General features: G+C 39.2%; 2 protein-coding genes across 4 annotated transcripts in view; one reads left to right on the top strand and one right to left on the bottom strand.

Moving 5' to 3' along the window:
* The window catches only part of LANCL1 (LanC like glutathione S-transferase 1), a 37,667-nt gene extending 20,573 nt beyond the window's left edge, over positions 1–17,094 (bottom strand). Inside the window, exons 1-3 of one of the 3 annotated variants that reach the window (XM_081813717.1) lie at positions 17,015–17,094; positions 16,607–16,703; positions 12,541–12,658 (exon numbers count right to left, since the gene is read on the bottom strand). In XM_081813717.1, the coding sequence (XP_081669843.1) occupies positions 12,541–12,658; positions 16,607–16,687 (199 nt within the window). In that variant the 5' untranslated portion in view covers positions 16,688–16,703; positions 17,015–17,094. Of the gene's footprint in view, positions 1–12,540; positions 12,659–16,606; positions 16,704–16,937 lie in introns of all 3 variants that reach the window. The other 2 variants (XM_081813716.1, XM_081813715.1) reach the window with 2 other exon arrangements.
* Positions 17,095–19,430: 2,336 nt separating this feature from the next.
* Positions 19,431–20,687, top strand: part of CPS1 (carbamoyl-phosphate synthase 1) — a 171,537-nt gene continuing 170,280 nt past the window's right edge. The window contains exon 1 of the mRNA XM_081815309.1: positions 19,431–19,586. Coding sequence (XP_081671435.1) covers positions 19,452–19,586 — 135 coding nt within the window. The 5' untranslated portion in view covers positions 19,431–19,451. The remainder of the gene's footprint in view (positions 19,587–20,687) is intronic.

Here is a 20,687-nt window from a genome sequence, read left to right as displayed (position 1 = left end):
TGGAACATAAGGAATAGCATGGAGGACATTAGGAGAAGGAAGGGAAAAATGAAGGGGGGGAATCAGAAGGAGAGATGAACTATGTGAGACTATGGACTCTGAGAAACAAAACTGAGGGTTTTAGAGGGGAGGGGGTGGGGGGATAGGTTAGCCTGGTGATGGGTATTAAGGAGGGAACGTACTGCATGGAGCACTGGGTGTTATATGAAAACAATGAATCGTGGATCACTGCATTGAAAACTGGTGATGTTATGTATGGTGACTAACATAACATAATAAAATTAAATTAAATAGGAAAAAAAAGATACAACCTCAAGGGCTCGGCAGGGAAAACTCACCCAGTCCCCTTACATATACTCGTAGCCCTGGCCTCTGTCTATGCTTTTAAAAACTCTTTTCAGAGGTGCCTGGGTGGCTCAGTCGGTTAAGCATCTGCCTTTGGCCCAGGTCATGATCCCAGGGTCCTGGCATCAACCTCCACATTGGGCTCCCTGCTCAGCGGGGAGCCTGCTTCTCCCTCTCCTGTTCCCCCTACTTGTGCTCTCTCTCTCTCTCAAATAAATAAATAAAATCTTAAAAAAATGATTTAACAAACTCTTTTCAAATGTAATTTTTATCAAAATAAATTTGTTCTTCATGGAAAGAGTCAAATAGTACTGCAAGGCTTAATATACTTCTCATCCACCAAGATATTAATATGCCTCTAGGGAAGGGTCAAGTTTGGGAGGGAAGGGTTACAGTTCTAACTATTCATAAACTCATTAGCAAGTAGGATTCCAGTCTCTACAGGACATTTAACATGAGAGACAACACTGTACTAGCTTCTAGGATAACCATCAAAACTGGTCATCAGACTCAACACAGGATGATGTATGGAGTTTAATCTTTTTAATGTTTCCTTTTTTATCACAGGATATGCTACTTACTCAGAGTATTCTGGGCTTAAATTTGAGTAGTGGATAAAATTTCCTTCTATATTATTTTTCTAAGCAAAAGGTAGGATAAAGGAGATTTGCTTCCTTCTTCTACCCTTTCACCTTTTCTTCCAGAACAGAAAAGACTGAAGTGAGATTTAAGTTTTGATTGCATTTAATTGTAAAAATATGCTCCAACTCGTTTTAGGATTATTTTATTAAAAGAAAAAAAAAAACCCACTCCCCACCCCCCTTTAAATCTGGAGGGATTTTGACATTTTCATTGACATAAAATTGATGTTAAATATTCTATTTCTTAGATGGTTCACTCTATGATAACTACTGTGATTAAGCTATGAAAACGAATGCTTTTTTGGTCTGAATTTTACTGTCTTGTTAGATTTGCTCATATATATGACTTAAACTTATTGGCATATTCTAAATGGGAAAATAATCCATATGAAGAGAAATACACTGAAAAATGAGTAAAGCAAAATCTAATCCATTATTTGCCCATTACTCCCAAACTCATTAAAGATGACCAATAAAGCATTTGGGATAACTAATTCTGTTAAGTAATGAGTACTCTCCTTTAGGAATAAGAGATTATTCCTATTCTGGTTGGTTGTACTTTATTTCCTAAAGGGTACAGGAAAGTTGTAATAGGGACACTACCTCTATTTTACATTCAAATCCAGATAAATTTCACATCAGTAAAAAATCAATCAAGTGCCTCTTAGAATCAAGCATGTGAAGTCAGTAAATGTTTTAGAAATGCCATGTTCATTCTTTAGTTATTCATAACTTTGGAGACTGGCTTAATGGAGAAAGAATGAACAGAGGTGGAGAGACTATCCCCTCCATTGCAGGGGGAAAAAATATACCATTAGGAGGAGAAGGTATGGATGGGGTGTGGACCAAAAGGGGAAGGCTGAAATAAAGCCTGTGCATAGTACTCCCAGCAAGTTGAATCACCGGAGCAAGTCCATGTGGATGTGAAGGCTAGGGGATGACATGGTTAATAAGGATAGACTCCTTAGGGGTTCAAATTATTAAAAACCAGACACAGAAATTTAGGCTTGATACTAATCTATGGTTGGTTTATGTAAAGGAGTAGTATTCCCCCGCAAAAACATTTTTTTTTTTAAAGTAGGCTCCACGCCCAGCATGGAACCCAGTGTGGGACTTGAACTCACGACCCTGAGATCAAGACCTGAACTGAAATCAAAAGTTGGATGCTTAACCAGTGGAGCCACCCAGGCACCCCAAAAAGCATTTTTCAAAGATAACCCTATGTGTTAGTCCAGGTCCTCCAAGAAGGAACTGAACATGCAGGACTTTATTAGGGACCTGGATCCTAGACAGGTACCACATGAAGAGTGCTGCAGAGCCTCACACCAGCAATTACAGGCTTTGGCTTAGAAGCGACACATGCTCCTTCCCCCTGCAGCCCCTGGACTAGAAGAGGTCGCCTTACCTAATGACATTGAAGTTGAGAGGTTTAACCCTGCTGGGAGTCCAGAAAGAGAGGGACACCAGATATGGGTGATTACTAGACATGTTTAACACAGGGCCTGGCAGTGGGGAAGAGGCAGAGAGAAGGTTTGAGATGTTCATCAGACATCCAAGTGGAGAGCTTAAATAGGCAGCTGGATGCATCTGGAGTTTAGGGAAGAGAGGCTGGACAAATGTCCTCCAAAGGTGTGGGGAATGATGTGACTCCTGGAGTAGTCAGTGATTCTCTGATGCACTTTAAAAGCAAGTGGACTAGAAGACTCACCAATCCAGTGTAGGTAGGGTTTCTTTTAATAAAAATAAAAACAAAAACAAAAAGCCCTCCTTTTTGGTCCGAGAGGCCAGAAGAAATCCAGACATATATTACTTTGATCTTACATCTCCCAGAGCTTGTTTGGTTGCTTCCAACTGTGGTGTCCAGCATGATAGCTTCTAACCATAAGTGTCTAGAAAACTTTGAGTTAATTAAAAGTAAACAAAATTTAAAATTCAGTTTCTCAGTCACACTAGCCACATTTCAAATGCTCAATAGCTACGTGTGGCTAGCGGCTGCTGTAATGGACAAGAAAATAACGTATCACCGCAGAACGTTCTAAGGACAGCACTGCTCTGAACACCAGAGATTGATGTCATTGTGTGCAAGAAGTTCGGGAAGTCTCGCACTGCCCCCACAGTTCATCCTAGAAATCTGTTTCTGAAATGCTGACAACTAATTTACTTCAAAGAAAAAAAAAACGATACCATAAGGACCGAAGAAAACTTTGAGGTAATAGGAATCTGTCCTGGTTTTTAGCATGGAAGCTCTGAACTAGATTTTTCTACTGTCTCCTTCTATAGATATTACTCTGGGAAGGGAGGGTAAACTGCTTAGGGACACTTCTAAATCTGCAATTTCCTTACTCAGCTACTTATCCCCAGTAGTACTATAAATATAGCCAGCTGTTGAGAAGTAATTAATACTAAGCCTCTGAATTTCTGAGGGATCATCAGTCCTATTCATCTTGACCAATCAAGACCTTCGTGCATCTCAAATGTATGTGGACATGATAAAAATCTCCACAGATGTATGAACTCTCAAAAACACTTGTCTGTAATTCTGCACTTTAGAGATTATTCCTTAACAGCGTTCATTTATTTTACAACCAGTCTGCACTGATGTAAGAACCTCTGCCGTGGTACCTCCTCTCTACAAGGTATTTCCTTGAAGGTCAGGGTCTTTTAAAGATTCTCTTCATGTACTCTGGTGGGAAAAGTCATGCTCAGATTGAAATACCCCTGGAGTCACTAAAGGTACCAGCTAATACCCAAGAAAGGGTCTCAATAGTTTTGAGTGATATGGAAATAGGAACTCCCTAAAAGGGTGATGGGTAGTTTCAAATAAACTGTTCCCTAGTCAAAACTTTGAAAGTTTATCAATTACCATGTTTTTTTCCCTTTCAGATTTATGAAAATGTAAGTGACCATTTTCTCTAGTTAACCCCATACAGTATGATCACCTGTCTTTCTATATCACGTTGGTACTTTCTGATACACTGTTTTGTAATGGTTTCTCAATTTTGTGAGGATGTCTGACTAAGTGCATTTTTATTTTTTCAACAAAATTACAGTTGTCTAGAGGTGCCTGGGTGGCTCAGTCGGCTAAGCATCCGACTCTTGATTTCAGCTCAAGTCATGATCTCAGGGTCATGACATCAAGCCCTGCATCAGGCTCTGCGCTCAGCAGGGAGTCTGCTTGGGATTCTCTCTCTCCTCCCTCTGCCCCGCCCCATCTCTCTCTCTCCCTTCCTCTCAAAAAAAAAAAAAAAAAATTTACAGTTTTCTTTAGGGCAGGATTCCCATTCCCAGTCACTTTCGTTACTGTGAACAGTGCTCTCCACAAAACCTGTTCATAAACACTGCCTGGACCAGCATTATCTGCTCAGCTGTCAGCTTAAAGTCAAGCATCAGAAGCATCAACAGCTGTTGTTCTCCAAATACTTGAGTACAGGTAACATGGGGAGAAAACCAGTTGTGACTCTGCACCATTAATTAAATAGTGTTATCTCAAACGAAGAAGTAGAAAATAGGGCAAACAAAGGGTGCCTGGGTGGCTCAGTTGGTTAAGCGACTGCCTTCGGCTCAGGTCATGATCCTGGAGTCCCTGGATCGAGTCCCGCATCGGGCTCCCTGCTCGGCAGGGAGTCTGCTTCTCCCTCTGACCCTCCCCCTTCTCATGTGCTCTCTCTCATTCTCTCTCTCAAATAAATAAATAAAATCTTTAAAAAAAAAAAATAGGGCAAACAAGCACTCAGAAGATGTGTCTTCTTTTCTCTTTTATGTATTTCCAGAGCTGACCGTCCAGTAGGAAAATAGACTTAAAAAAAAGGAGACCTCATACTTTCCTCCTCCTTCCCTCAGTGCCCTGCCTCACAACTGTCAAAATAGGAAGTGCTCCTAGTCTTTTATTTAGACGCCATTGATAGGTGATAAATCTTTCAACAGAGTAGTCATTAAGGGCGCAGGCTCAGGAATCAATGTCTGGGATTGAAGCCACCAGTAACTCACTGCGTGATTTTACCTCATTTACTAAACCTCTCTGTGCCTAAGCATGTTTATCTATAAAATGGAAATAACAGTAGCTACTCCATAGTTACTGTGAATCATGCTGCTTACTGCAAGTTCCTAGCACATAATAACTACTCAATAAATACCCAACCCCATTAGACTGTGAATTTCCAGTGCTGAATCAGTCACTTTGCCTCATCTCTGATGCCTGATTGAAAAGGACAGAAAGTACAGAGGGAAGCATAGTCTTCCCATGTTCCTGCCTCTCTCCACCCTTGCTGGCTCCTCTTACTAAAAAAATGTTCTCTATACATGTGCCATCTGGCCCTCCTCTTGAGCTTTCTGGGAGTCTTCTGTCTAGGTGTTGCCTCTTTTTTCTCCTTTTTCTCATGTAGTAATCCGTATTTGTATTATCCAGATGCTCTGTTTGAGTCTAAGGAGGTAAGTTCAAGTCAGGCAGCAAAAAAGAAGAAGCCCATTTTACATCCAGGTCTAAACAATAGGCTCTCTATCCAGCTTTAACAAGTATAAAGCAGATATTATAAGCCCTCTCTAATTTTTGAGTTCATTTCTCAATTGGACCAAAAGTCAAGGGAAGGAGATGTGATTGACTCTTCTACATCCTAAGACATATGAAATGAGTCAAATTCCACTCTTCCCTCATCCCACCTGGTTTGCTTTATTGTTTTTAATTTGTATAGGTGGTATACTATAGAATAGTAATGGCAGAACACTCTCCGTTCGTTCGTTCGTTCATTCATTCATTCAATAAGTATTTACTAAGCACCAACTATGGACCTGGCACTGTGTTAAATGCTCAAGTTACTGGAATAAAAATGACAAAACACAGCCCCAGCCTCCTTGGTGTTGTCTGTAAAAGGCAAATTGCTTAGATATGTCTTCTTTCTTTCCCTCCTGCCATTTCTTCTGATCTATCAACATTTTCTTCCTGTTCTCAGTGTTTCACCCAAGCACACTGGTAGCATTTAAACCCTACAGCTGTTTCAAGCCTATATCTAAGCCACGTAAGATAACCTACAGTACAATGACATCAACTTCAGAGAAAGTGCAGTCTGAAAGAAAGCACTCTGGCAGGTCTCTACCTAGTGGTCACTGTGAGGGGCTCTAATTAGCTCAGTGGAGATCCACGCCCTTTATTCCTTCCACTTGCCCTGACCGCTCTGGCTGGGAGCCATAGGTGCTTCTCAGGAAGGTGAAGGACACTTGGCTGGGGCTCAAATTAAGACAATGAAATGCTGGCTCTGATTGAAGAGCTACGTAATAAAAAGATCAAATTGCAAAGAAAAGATACCTGGCCAGAGTGATTCCTTTCAACTAAGTCTGGTATCAGCAGAAACTAAGCCCCACATGCTAAGGCTGTAGCTCAAAGGCTATACATTTGGCAGATCAGAGGAACAACATCTTGAAACACTTTAATGACTTGCATTTAGAGCGCAAGTTAATATTACTCCAGGGATTATGCTGCATATCCTCTTATTTAAAATGTTATCTAATACTTGAAAAGAGGAAATATATGCTGATCTTAGCCTCATTAACTTTGTGAGTTGGTTATAGAAGATTGGGTTATATCTTTTAGAACTAAAGCCACTAGTCCTGTATTTTTTTTTTTCCTTGAGTGTGAGCTGATCATCACTTCCCTTAGGAATCATCATAGTTAAGAGGGGGAAGAAATGAAATTAAATGAGGGCTGGAACTTTCCCTCATTCTCTCTTAAAGACACTAGTGAGATCAGCTATTGCTTGTGTTTACTTACCTTTTCTACTATGTTATCAGCAAGGGAAGCAATCTTTTCTCCTAAACGCTTATTTCTAACACGAGAATACTTCATTTGCTCATTTAATTCTTTAAAATAACAATTCCTCACCAGTGTTTTGTAATTTCTATTTTATAAGGCACTTAAAATCTCCTCCTTCCTGGAACTTACAGCACCTGGAACAAAACCCAGAGCAGCTGAAAGGCAGGGGCTGTGAGGCTCTCTGGTGAATCCCAACAGATTCCCGAATACCACTTAGGACCACTCCGTAGCTGGCCATCGTGTTTGATCTTAAGGGGCTTCCATGCCTGTTCTTTTTCTGCACTGTCTGCTGCTATGAGCACAGGTATAAAGACCAGTTCTTGATGGAACATCTAAAGAACCAAAATGTTTGCCTTGCTTCCCAAGCTGGGAGTGCATTCTATAAAGAACTCTTGGTAGATCTACCAGGAAAGGATTATGGCTGAGAAGGAACAATTCAGTGCTTATTGCTGGCGTATGTGATACATCAATATCATGATGCATTACACTTCAATGTACTAAATTTTATAAAAGAGGATGTCAGGGAAAACAACTGGGCCTGTTCGTTTCAAATATCGCTTATTAACAGCTGTAAGAGCTACTGATTGTTTTCAGACTATGGGTGATACTTCGTACACGAAGTTCCTCAACAAGCCTTTTCAAATACAAGCAATTATGAGAAAAAGCTTCTGTTTTGGCCCAGTTAATTTTCTATCCTGAAACCATGCTGAGTATATTAATTCAGGATTAGGAAGCATGGAAGCAAATTCTGTAGCAAAATGCTGGAGATTTCATTTTTCCGGCTGCAAATGCCCATAAATCTTTCCAGGGTTTACTTTACGTCCAATCCCAAATAACTTCTTCCTATAGACTTTTAAATAGTAATTACTCTTGCCTAACTCGTGTTTCCCTCTTTCTTTCCAAATTCCTTTCATGTTTCATCTATTCTAATTATTTTCTCAAACACTTAAAACTGACTAGTCATTAGCCACTTCTAAAATGTACAGCATGAATATCATCACATTATCACTGCTCAAATCACTCCATCTTACAGTTATGCGCAGACCTTCAGTTACCAAATGTATGGAGCAAACCCAGATGTAGAAGTGGAGAGTAAATACACACACACGAGGACAAACACTCTCACGGGGGAAAGACCAGGCTTCTAACGCTAGACTTGCAGTGCTGAATCCTAACTTTCTCACTACTGGCTCTGTAACCTTTGATAGGTACTCAGCCTCGTTTTGCCTCAGTTTTCTCATCTGTGAAACGGGGATGCAAATAGTATCCATGCTATAGGGTGGTTCTGAGATTTAGGTTAGTTAATTAATGCAAAGCACTTAGAATGGTGTCTGGCATACAACATTAGTCACCGAGATAACGTGCACACACAGTCTGGCTCCTGTCATTCAAATGTCGATACTAGCAACATTTTATTAATAGCAATCACTTTTAATCTTTACGCCTGTCCTTTAACAGTAAAATGATCATGAAACTGCATATTGATGATCCTCATTCCCTTGGGACAAAATGGACTCAATATATTTTATTATTAAGTTACTGAATTCTTGTTTCTGAACATCAGTAATAATTTGTTAATTTTCAATTACTGTCTGCAAAATTGATTATTCACAACACTTCATTCCTGGATAAGCATGAGACCCCAGATCGATTTATTACCATAACTGCCTCATTGCCCAATACGAGACAGCTGTGAGGTTTGAAAAATTCTCCCCTCCTTTCTTTCCTAGGGTCAAGGCATTTTACCTCTCTGTTGTGAATAAAAAAAGCTAAAAGTCAGGAATATTGATTGTAAAACTGCACTGACAACCCACAGGAGTGACTATGTAGGCTTTAGTGAAAATGATGTCTGAATCCGATTAAAAGCCTATGTTAACTGTTCTCATCACTGTGTTATATCCTCTGCTTCCATTTTACAATAAAAACCAAGATGATTTCAGTTGTAAAACAGTTTGTAAAGTGACTGTATTTTCTAAAGCAGTGATTTGCTTCTTCTAAATTTTTATTTAAACCTGTACACATTCCCCTTACCAATAAAGCATTACGCACACAGTGCTTTCTAAGGTATATATAACAGGTACAGAAATTCTAGTATATTTCTTGTCTACTATTAGTTTCAATTTTTCCTAAAAAGACCAGAAAATGGGAAAAATGATGGGAGTCCAATTTTTCAGTTTTAAGTACATATGTAATATTAAAAACACATGGGTAACTTCATCTCTTCACTAAAACTCCTTTCATTTCCAAGATCAAGTGAGCAACTGAGGCTAATCCAGTCATAACATGAATGAGGTATTATGAAACTGGGCAGCCTACCTCTGTAGCTTTTTTTTATAGTCATGAAGCAGAAACACAATCATATGACTATGGGGTTTACTATGGATTAATGCATGGTACGAACAAATTAAGAACTTCATAATCCTGTGACAAGCAAAGAAGAGTCTGAGGGGAAGTGGAAAGGAGGCAGAGAAGTGTTCAGTCAAGCTGAGAAAATGCTAACATTTCACAGTATTAAGTTTAGAACCAGTTGCACTCCCTTTCTTGAAGTAAGTTACACTTAGCTCTAGAAAAATTATTTATGATTTGGCATTCCTACAATACTTTCTATGGCAGGCTTTATGAAAAGACTATTACTTATTAAAATGAAAACAAAATTAAAATGAATAAATTTTGCTTTATTCTCTGCTATATAGGACTTACAGCAGAGATTTCTAGGTCTTATCCCCAAGTTCACGTAACCAGCTAACAGACTACATTTACTATCCTTCCTTGCTGACAGGTGTGACCATGTAACTATGTTCCAGCCAATGAGACGTAAGTAGAATTGAAATGTTGAGTGGGGCTTCCAGGAAGTCTTTTAAAAGGGGAGGAATGCATTCTTTTTGCCTCTTTTTCCTTTCTGCAGCCTGAAAAGCTGATGAAATGCACGAATCTTTAGCAGCTATCTGGCCAAGAGGTAGAAGCCAGTGGCTGAGGGATGATGGAACAGAAAGAAAGGAACTGGGCTCCTATTGACATCCTGAGGTCACTGTATCAACCCTGGACTACACTGGCCTTCTTTTACATAAGAGAAAAATAATCTTATTTAAGTCACTGCAATTTTGATTCTTTTGGGTATATGCAGCAGAACCTAACCCTATTCTAAATCCTAATTCTATCTGACATTAACTATCAGATCATACTTCTATTGGGGAATGAAACTTAACAAAATAGGATGGTAATTTAAAGTTCTAATTAGTAATAATTATGAAGTTTTCTCATACAAACTACGTAATGAAACTTGCAAAAGCTTTCATTGTAGACTGACAACAAATGCTCAATAAATACCAATGTTGAAGAAAGTGATAAAATTTTAAAGGTTTTCTACAATAAATTAGTGTTTCCCAAAATAATATAATTTTGGACAAGTTAGCAACAAGATATTTATAAAAATATGACACTAAATTTGGTGAACAAAGTTAAAGAAATGGAATCCTTATTTTCTAAAAGGTATCACTCTTTGGAAGATAATATGGGGAACACACACAGTAACATACAAATCTACACATAATTATGTAAACACTGCTTTGACACACAACAGCAAGTATTTTTATTGTGTTAAAATGTTTATGAATGCATTTTCTGGCAATAAAATTGCAAAAATAAAGACACCATACTTGGTAAGATACAATAATGGGAAGAAAAGATATTGACATGATTTTATGTGTCAAATTAGCTTTAGTTTCTTATGAAACTTTAGTTTCATGCTATTTAGACTGTCTAAACACTGGCAGGGGAAGAAAAGCATTTTACTGGAGACAGTCCATTTTATGTGGGAATAATGGCTTTTTAACAGAGCTCAATTAAGAGACATCAGGACTCCTGCCTCAAAAGCCATTAGCAAATTTATCTGGCAGATGTTATGCTACATCATGAAACAATCTAAACTGCTTAGTATGCCAATTTGGCTAAGACACTTGCCATATAAGCTGCTTTCAGGAGCCAGCAATAAGTATTATAAATACTTAAAGATAAAAAGTCGAAGGATACTGGCATTCAGAGGAGAGGACACTGTTAACTCATATTGCCAAAAAATTTAAACACACTTGCATTTTGCTTTGGAGTCAAATTTCTTTTCCATTTCCATTTCTATTTAACCTTTAGTTTCTCAAATAGCCCTGGCAGTAGAGGGCCTGACTGATGGTCTTCCCTAACATTGTCAAACTATTAATTCAAAACTGAAGTCAATCTCCACTTCCTTTCCCCCTAAAGCAAGGTACCTTATAATATGTAATAATATAAGCTCACCTGAATGAGTGAATAGGATAGAGGTTTAATTCATTCTTTTTATAGACAGTTAGGGAAATAAATCTAGCCATCTGTCTCAGTATCTTTTTTTTTGCCAGGAATAACAAAATAATAAAAACTCCTATTAGGAAAAGATCTACAAGTCTGGGCTTTAAACAATGTGGAAATCAAGAGGAAAGCTAAAAATAACCATGCATTGTACCTGTCCTATTTTGTTCAAATTCTCACAATTTTAAATAGAGAACAGTAATGTTCACTTAAATGTTAACTGTTGTTGTAACTTCCTTCTTGAAGCAAAATACTTTCACATTTATTCTCATCTTTAACACATCTTGTGTTAAGTTTCTAAAATCACCCCAAATCATAAAACTAAGCTAAGAGGGAGGGCCCAACATTAACTAGTCAATTCCTCTTATTTTATAAAATACTGACTTTAAACATCCCTGAGACTATAATTTTATTCTGATTTTTATCTGCCTTCCTGTCTTCATAAGGACAGAGAGAATCACTTGCCATTACCAAAAGGTTTGCTTTTAGTAAATTCCTGCCAGAGAAAAGCTCTCAAAGTGCAGTCCATAGAAGACTATCTACATCAGGACTACTGAGGCTTGCAAAATGCATATTCCTGGGCCCCGCTCAAGACCTATGACACTGATTATCTCCACTGTGAGGCTCAGGAACCTGCATGCTCATGACAAGCACCATTGCCTTAAAACGAAATTTAAATTCCTCGAGCTGAAAAGCTGTTCCACTTTGTCTCCTTTTCAGAGTAACTGGAAAACACTGAGTCTCTAAACTGTGCATCTTTGAGATTATAAAGCTATCTTTCTGTCTCTCTTCATTAGTAAACTAACTGAAGTTCTTCAACGTTCCTTCTTTCCTCTGTCTCTCTCTCACTTCTTTGACATCTATGTACTATTTCTTCCCAAACCTCTCAATGACTAGCAAAACAGTGAATGCAAACCAACCAGCAGTGACTATTTAAGATGATTAGTTCATGGAATCTCTGGTTTACTCTGTGTTCACGTATGGATCCCTGTTATGTGGTAACTTTTTAAAAAAAAATGACACATCTGGGCATGTTTTATTTTCTGTGGATTAATTCTCTGTACTTCTGTTTCACACACTGTATTCTGGGACTCCTCCCAACTCTTCCCACTGACATTCCATCTCCAAATTAACTAGGTAATGCTAAACATCAATTTTTCTTTCCACAAGCAGCCATCCAAATTTGTGGCAGGTATGAATTCCATGAATATGCTTCCCTTGCCCTACATTCAGAGCACTGTTAGAGACCCAAATCCCAAGGCGAGGCTGAGAGCACCACATTCTCCCGGAAACAATTACTCATTCACAGACACAGGAAGCATGTGAGGGTGTCCCAGTCAGTCACACATTCTCACAAGGTGATGCTCTGGCCCTCCTCTACATTGCTCATGCCAGCTCACAGTCAGCACTTCCTACCTGCCCAGCCAGTGTAAACAGTGCTATCCCGGGGGTCTGCCGACTTTAGGCCCCTCTCCATTTGCTGAAGCAGCTCTCGAATCTTATTGTTCAAGCGTTGTGAGAACTCAGGAGTCAGCTGTAGATATTAAAGGGAAAACAAGTATCAAAAAATATGGACCGCTCAACTTCCTGGACTACAGGCTATCAACATAGGAGGGTACTTCATTTCCACTTAGGCCACTTCTACTGCCTGGGAGAACTGGAAAATTATTTTATTCTTAATAACTACAGATTAATAAAACTTAAAAAGTGCTATGACATTTTCCTACTCAAGGCAGGAAATATTTTGTAACTAAATGTCTTACATCAAATTTATAATTAAATACTAAAGTAGACTGCTGATGAAAAACTGGCATGCAGTAATTTCCAATTAATAGGGAGCATCTGTTATTTAAGCCAATATTTCTTATTATAATAAAAGTCATCTTAATAAATTAAGCACAAGTCAGAAGATGTTTGCTGTTTTCCAGCTATTCAAGCGGCAGCAATGTTAATTCCCTAAGGAAACACTCTGGTTGCTTTTGTTATTTAAAAAATGAAGATAAACATTTATAAAAATCCATTTGTAAAAAACGGATAGACAATTTTTAAAAACTGTAAAAGTAGCATAAGAAAGTCAAAATAAATTCATGGACATCAGGAGGCTCAGGCAGAGTGGCGAGAACATCAGACCTAGCATCACAAAACCCATGCCCAGCACAGTGCCTAGCAGAGGAGGGGCTTCATAAATACTGCCCAATGAATGAGGCTGGCTACATCTTTATCCACCATTAGCTGAGTGATCGTGCTCTACTCATAACTTCTTTATGCTTCAAATACCTTTATAAAGTCAGGATAGTAATACCTGCCCCACCAATGTCAAAAGATACTCTGAGGATCAAATGAGATTGTGTGCCTAAGGTCTCTCACATTCAGGGATGTAACTGTTGATATTTTTATAATTTTAAGCAGTGCAAGGGTCTATAACAAGTAATAATTTGGGTATGGATTAAAAAGCACACGAAAGCTGGGGCTGTGGGGTAGTGATATCCATACGAAGGCCCACAGATGCTGGGCAAACTGTGAGGTCCACAAAACCACTGTTATTCATCCTAAAGGCAACTGAAAAATATTTTGCAAGTTCTGTATACACTGAATCATCAAGTGTCTTAAAAGGTCACTTTACTGTATCCCTCCACAATTTTAGAAACCTGCTGTGATTCCCAGACTTGGATTTTACAGAGCAGTAAAATTTCAAAACAATGTTGGGGAATACTACATGGGCACAAACATTTCACTTCACCATGTAAGGATTATAAAAACAAACCTAACTGCTACCTGTTAACATCATAATCTCATTTTTTAAAAAGGGCATATTGGGGCGCCTGGGTGGCTCAGTTGGTTAAGCGACTGCCTTCGGCTCAGGTCATGATCCTGGAGTCCCGGGATCGAGTCCCGCATCGGGCTCCCTGCTAGGCAGGGAGCCTGCTTCTCCCTCTGACCCTCCCCCCTCTCATGTGCTCTCTGTCTCTCTCATTCTCTCTGTCTCAAATAAATAAATAAAATCTTTAAAAAAAAAAAAAAAGGACATATTAACACTGGAACAAGAAAGAAGGCAGTTTCAGAATTATTATAAAATATATTAAATTTTACTTCTGAAGAGCATCTCTGAGAAGGCAAATCAGACTATCAACCATATCTGGATAATTTTTCTGAAGTACCATGATCCCTTATTTCACACTCTGAAGAAGAAACCACATCGTTTGACGGACATGCTCCCATTATTCAACGATTTCTGCCAAGAGGTTAAGATTTCAATAAGTCTTGAAAATACATTTAATAAGGTAAAATATACTTCAATATTAATATAAAAGGTCTATAAATCTCAACTAGACAGAGGAGTACATCTATATGAGAACATGTCATCTTCTGTTCATAGATCATGGATAATTTATCATCTTGCCTGGCCTTACTTTGAGACCAAGAATGAGAACACCTCAGTCTCAGGAAGGGAAGTTACTTTCTATTTGTCACATAACTGCATTTAATAAAGGTGACCTGCCAGAGAATATTGATTGCTTGTGGCAGACCACAAAATTATTCAAACTCTAGCAATAATTTGCAGTCTCCAAAAGCCCTTTTTTTTCTGATAGATGCCAGAAAACAGACCAATTCCTTGTTGAAATGTCTGTTTTAACAAATTAAGGAGGACAGATCTCCAGAGTCTGAATCTTGATGTTCAACATTAAACAATTTTAGAACTGGTATGCTAGTTTCTTTCTGGAATCTGTCCAAAATCATGTGTTAGGTGATAAATTATTTTTTTGGGTCAGAGTTCAAATGTGTGAATATATTTTTTTCTCTCTTAAAATGGTTAAATTTATAAAAGCATTTAATTTATAAACAGCCTGAATAGTGAGATATATTTTATTGAAGGCTTCTGTCATTAGGATAAATCCTCAAGCATTCTCTTTGCCAAGTCTGCATGAAACAGCAGGTCTTCCTCCAACAAGACAGGACAAAAAATCAGGATCTGCAGAGGTAGACAGAACACAGGTCCAAATGGCCAAAAGGAAGCCATTTGACATCAAGATCATTAAAAGAAGCTTTGCTTGTGTAGTTCAATTTTGGTCTTAAAAAAAAAAAAAATCAGGGGTGCCTGGGTGGCTCAGTCGGTTAAGCCACTTTCAGCTCCGGTCATGATCTCCTGGTTGTGGATTGAGCCCTGAGTCGGGCTCTGCGCTCAGTGTGGAGTCTGCTTCAGATTCTCCCTCCCTCTCTCTCTCTCTCTCTCTCTCTCAAATAAATAAATAAATAAATAAAATCTTAAAAAAAAAATCAGATTGACTCTAGATTCCTGTATATTTTGGTACCCTTCTATTCTACAACTCTTCTCCAGCTCTTTCATTCCTCCTACTTGTATTACTGATGTTAAATTAATCCATCGTCACAAATGTTTCCAGGGAAGAACCGAAAGAGCCACATAAAGTTAACTTGGCAGATACGAAATCTCTAAGGCCATTATATCTCATGTGAAGTGCTTTTCGTATGGTAAGCTTAGAAGAAATAAACTGGTAGAATTAAAAAAAAATACGTGCGCACTTTAAAGAGATCACTCTTCCAACCTAACACACTCATAATTTCTCAGCTAGGCATTCTTAAAAAGAATTGTATTCCCTCTTAATTACGTTCACTCAAAGAGGCATGAGAAAATTATGTTCCAACAGGCCTGTGGGGTACCTTAAATCCAGCTTCTCTTTTGCTCTGTGGCTTATAAGTAACATTAAGTTACTATCACCCCGCCGTTCCCCCCCCACCCCCAGGTGTGGGGATGTCCTGCAAAGAGTGGCAAAAGTAGGAAGAATTTCAGGCCTATGTCCCTAATTTTTCTCAGCACTTTGTTTAAAGATGTCTTTACCACACATCCCCGTTTACTCTCACCGTTGACCCTGCCCCTGTTTGCATGCAAATATAAAGCAATAACACGGCACACGTGACATACCACCAGGACTCCTCCCCTCCCTTTAATTTTTTTTTTTTTTTTAAGATTTTATTTTATTTATTTGACAGAGAGACAGCCAGAGAGGGAACACAAGCGGGAGTGGGAGAGGGAGAAGCAGGCTTCCTGCGGAGCAGGGAGCCCGATGCGGGGCTTGATCCCAGGACCCTGGGATCCTGACCTGAGCCGAAAGCAGATGCTTAACAACCAAGCCACCCAAGCGCCCCTCCTCCCCTCTCTTTAAAAAGCAAAGCAAAATTGATAAAAAAATGCCAAATCACATATAAAAACGACATATTCGCCAATTTTTATAATTTAAATTATTAATGACTGAGGCTATTTCAATTATGAATATTAACAACAATGACTTCTTACAGAAGTAGAACTCAAATTGTCTATTTTGACATGTATTTTATATATTTATCTTGAAATTACGTGTATTTTTAAAGAGAGATACTCATCCCTTTCCTTCAGGCAAAAACTGAGCTCCTTTCTCAACACTAGGGGCTGGAGGTAGGGATGCAGGCAGATGTATCCCAAACTCACCCTCCCGGCAGAATCAAAGTAGCCTTCGGCCAGGGATTTGTTAAAATCGGCATAAGGATTCGGGAAGGCCCTTTGAGCCATGACGCCGGAAGCGAGCCTGCAGAAGAGGGGAAAAAAAGAAACTAGGTTGAGACAGGGGCCTCGGCCCTGTTGCGAAGGCAGCGGCCAGAGCCCGCGCAACACCTTCCTTCCAGCTCCTGGGTCACTGCGCAGTCTTGGTGGTCTGAGCGGACCCAGGGCCCACGGCCGCACGGCTGCTAGGCCGCTGCACCTCCGCGAAAAGGCTGCCAGGACCCAGCGCCCACCGCGATGAAGGGACCCCGTTTTGCACCCTTCGTCCCCGCTCCTACGATTTGAAGCTGCAGCGGGTTCAGTGTCCTGAAGCCCGGCCAGACCTCGGCCTCTCACCCTGCAGCCTCGGACACCAACAGCGGCGATGCTTTCACTGCCCACTTCCTGCCAGCCGGAAGGACCAATCAGAACCTTCGACACTCTGGAGGCCCGCCCTCTTCTCATTTACAGTTTGTTAAAGAGACAGGAGGGTGATTTCTAAAGCATCACGCCTGGTGGTTTCATTCCTGGTTAGCTGGAGTGGGGACGGAGCTTAGAGTAACGTGCAAATGTGCCAGGTATTTCCTGCCTTTCTTCTCTTTTAACTTTTAACTTTTTTATTTAAAAAAAAATAATTCAAGTCCAGATGAGTCATAAGAATTAGGAATTTATCTGGAGAAGAAAAAAGACTGAGGCCTGAACATATTCATATTTCTACTGCTCAGACTGAATAAAATGGGGAGGATAATGTCTCTACAGAGACCTTCCAGACTTTTTCTTTTGTTTCTTAAAAAAACAAAAAGAAAGAAAATAAACAAAACACTACTGCCACCATTAGCAGCATCAAGAACAAAAAACAGGGTATATCGAAGAAATGGATAATGGGTCCTTTGGAGATAACCTATGATAATTTAACCTCCAAGGCACTAAAGAAGAGATGTGAATGCCCAAGGGACAAACTACCAAATGGCAATTGAAACTTCAAGGAAAATGCACAAAATCACAAATCACAGCTCTTAAGAATTTTGATCTGCTCATTAGTCTAAATGGGACTGTAATACAGTATACTTAAGTCCTTTAAAAAAAATAAGACCAACAGAGCAGGATATCCACAACACTGAAATTCAATGTTTAACAGTCTCCATTATCTGAAAATCAATCCTTTCATTTAGACTTAAATCCCACCTGGGACACATTAGTCCCATTCTGTTGCTCAGAGGATTCTGGAATTCAATTAAAAAGTCATAGTCACTCTCTCTGCTCTTTCCCTTCCTCTTGTTTCAGTGAAGGAGTTGAGCATCAAACATCCAGTTGGTGAAGCTCAATCCCTACTTCACCCCCACCTTGGCCCAAAATTGTCCCTTTGTGGCTGCCATCTCAAAGCCTACTTCTGATCCCCTCCTGCCCAGTTTGTTGTTTTAACTGTTGTCTTCTAAGATATTAGTTAGCTCCTTCACCCAATTCATGAAGATTTAGTAGAGGCCCTCAGTGACTTTCAAATTGGTACCTTTCCTATTTTAATAGATGGGTGTGTGGTAGAGCAACTCATAAGAAAGAAGAGGAAAAGGGACGAGAGGCATTTTATCAATTAATTGTCTTTAATTATTAATGGCTTACTATCAATTTATCTCGTTCACAGTCTTTATGAGCAATTAAAATCAGTGTGGTATTTAAGTAGATTAATGATTACTAGAGGGAGAGTGGCAGCCTAAGACAGTAGACTGTGCTTGAGCAGAAATAAAAGAAGAGTGGGAAGGGAAAGATGGAAGGAGAGTAATGGACGAGTAAGATGGGAAGGAGGAAAGGAGCATCTTGGTCAGCTTGAAGGGCAGCCTCCCAAAAACCAAAGAAGTAAATAGAAAATGTAGTGAGATAGTGTAGGGGTTCTCAATCTCAGCCCTGTTGATATTTGGAAAGGGATGCTTCTTTGTTGTGGGACCCTGTCCCGTTCATTGCAGTATGTTTAGCAGCATCCTTGGCCCCTGCCCACCCAGGAGCAAGTAGCACCCGCTCCCCAAGTGGTGACAACCAAAAATGTTTGCAGACATTGCCAAATACCCGATATCCCTGTGAGGGGTGGGACAACAAATTGCCCGTGGCTTGTGAACACTTGAGATAGTGTAACCAAAAATGTTTAATAAGATTAAGCAACTGTCTAATTAATTCCAGTGTCCTCATTGAAGATTTGCCTTGCTAGAATAATGCACTGAAAGAAATTCGGGAGGAGCTTGGGGAGGGAAGTTTTGTTGTGTGTGTGTCTGTGTTTAAATTGCAGGTGCAGAAATGAGCTAATTATACTCCTTGGTTTTTAGTATAACATTATCAGTGCATGCAAGACCCTATTCTATTTTAATTTTTCTCTTAATTCCCAGTTCCCACCCATTCTTCTCCTCCAGAAGACAATCACCACAATATGTTTAGTTTGTATATCTTTTGGAAAATATATCATGGGTTTTGTAGGTATGTACTTTTAATAAGTGGGATAGTGCTACAAATACCCCACCACTTGTGATTTATATCTCTCTGTGTCGCTCCACGTACCATTGGTTGTTTTAGATAATGTATTATATTTTCATAGTATGTCTCCACCACATTTTACTTATCCTTTCCCCTAGGGAAGGGCATTGTTTCTAACTTCCACATCGCAAATAATACAGTCAGGTATATCCAGGCACATGTTCTCAGAGGGATCTGGATGTGAGTATTCCTGAGATAAATACCGCAGTCCACCCTCATCCACGGTTTTGTTTTCTGCACTTTCAGTTCCCCGTGGTTAGCCTTGCTCTGGAAACAGATGATCTTTCTTGTGGCGAATCGTCAGAGGGTCAATAGTAGCCTAACACTACCTCACGATGCCTACGTCATACTCCTCGCCTCATCTCAGCACGTTGGCATTTTGTCATCTCACATCATAAGAAGAAGAGGAGGGGTGAGTACAGTAAAGCACAATACAGTACAGTACGATGTTTTGTCAGAGAGAAACCACATTCACATAACTTTTATTATATTTTTATAATTTCTCTATCTTTACTTGTTGTTGTTAATCTTTTACTGTGCTTAAGTTATAAATTAAACTTTATCATAGGTATGTATGCCTGGGGGAAAAAAAACATAGTATATGTAGGATTCGGTGCTATCTGTGGTTTCAGGCATCCACCAGGGATCTTGGAACGTATCTTCCACAGATAATGGGGGACTACTATACCCAGAAGTAGATTGCTGAATCAAAGGACATCTTATACTTGGTTTCCCTAGTCCCTTTAGAATGCTTTCCAGAACTATTCGACTAGGTTATATTCCCTCCAATAGTATCTAATAGTTTCTGTCATTCCCATGTTCTTTCCAACACTAGTTATTATCTAGTGTTGTAGTTTTTGCAATTCTAACGGACAATGTGGAAATATCATTGATGCTTAAGCTTTCAGTATTTTTGTTGCTAAGGATGTTGAGCTTTGCTTCATACTTATTAGACCTCTGCTCATTCTCTGAGATTTACCTGTTCATATCCTTTGCCAATTTTTCTATTGGGTATTGTATTATTTTCTTGTTGATTTGCAGGAGTTGTTTTTGTTTTTTTGTGGGGGTGGGTAGGTTATTGTAGATACTAATATTTTTTGGCTTTAGATGTTGCAGAATCTCCTCTGGTCAGTTAGCTTTTTCAAGGGTATCCTTCACTGTACTATAATTCTTCATTTTAATGCAGTTAAACCCATCCAAGTTCGACATTGTGATTTGAGGATTTAGCTTCCTGTCCAGAAAGTCTTTATCCACTCCTAGGCTGCGAAGATGGCTTTCTGCATTTTATTTTATTATCTTTTTACTATTTACATTTATGTCTTTAGCCTATCTGGAGTTCACTTTTGAATATAGCATGAGGCATGGATCCATACTTATTTTGGAGAGGGTATAGAATTGTTTTGAAAGTTCAGATATCATCCAAATATGAACAAGTTCTCTCTTTGTTAGCCAGAAGAACCCATCAATTTGAATTAGTAGAAATCATGCAGAACTCATTTCTCTTGTTTGTTTT

This window comes from Leptonychotes weddellii, chromosome 3 (genome assembly GCF_054177405.1).
Source record: "Leptonychotes weddellii isolate Sample4059 chromosome 3, ASM5417740v2, whole genome shotgun sequence".
NCBI lineage: Eukaryota > Metazoa > Chordata > Mammalia > Carnivora > Phocidae > Leptonychotes > Leptonychotes weddellii.
Note: the sequence above shows the minus strand (reverse complement) of the source record. Positions and strands in the feature narration are given on the sequence as shown.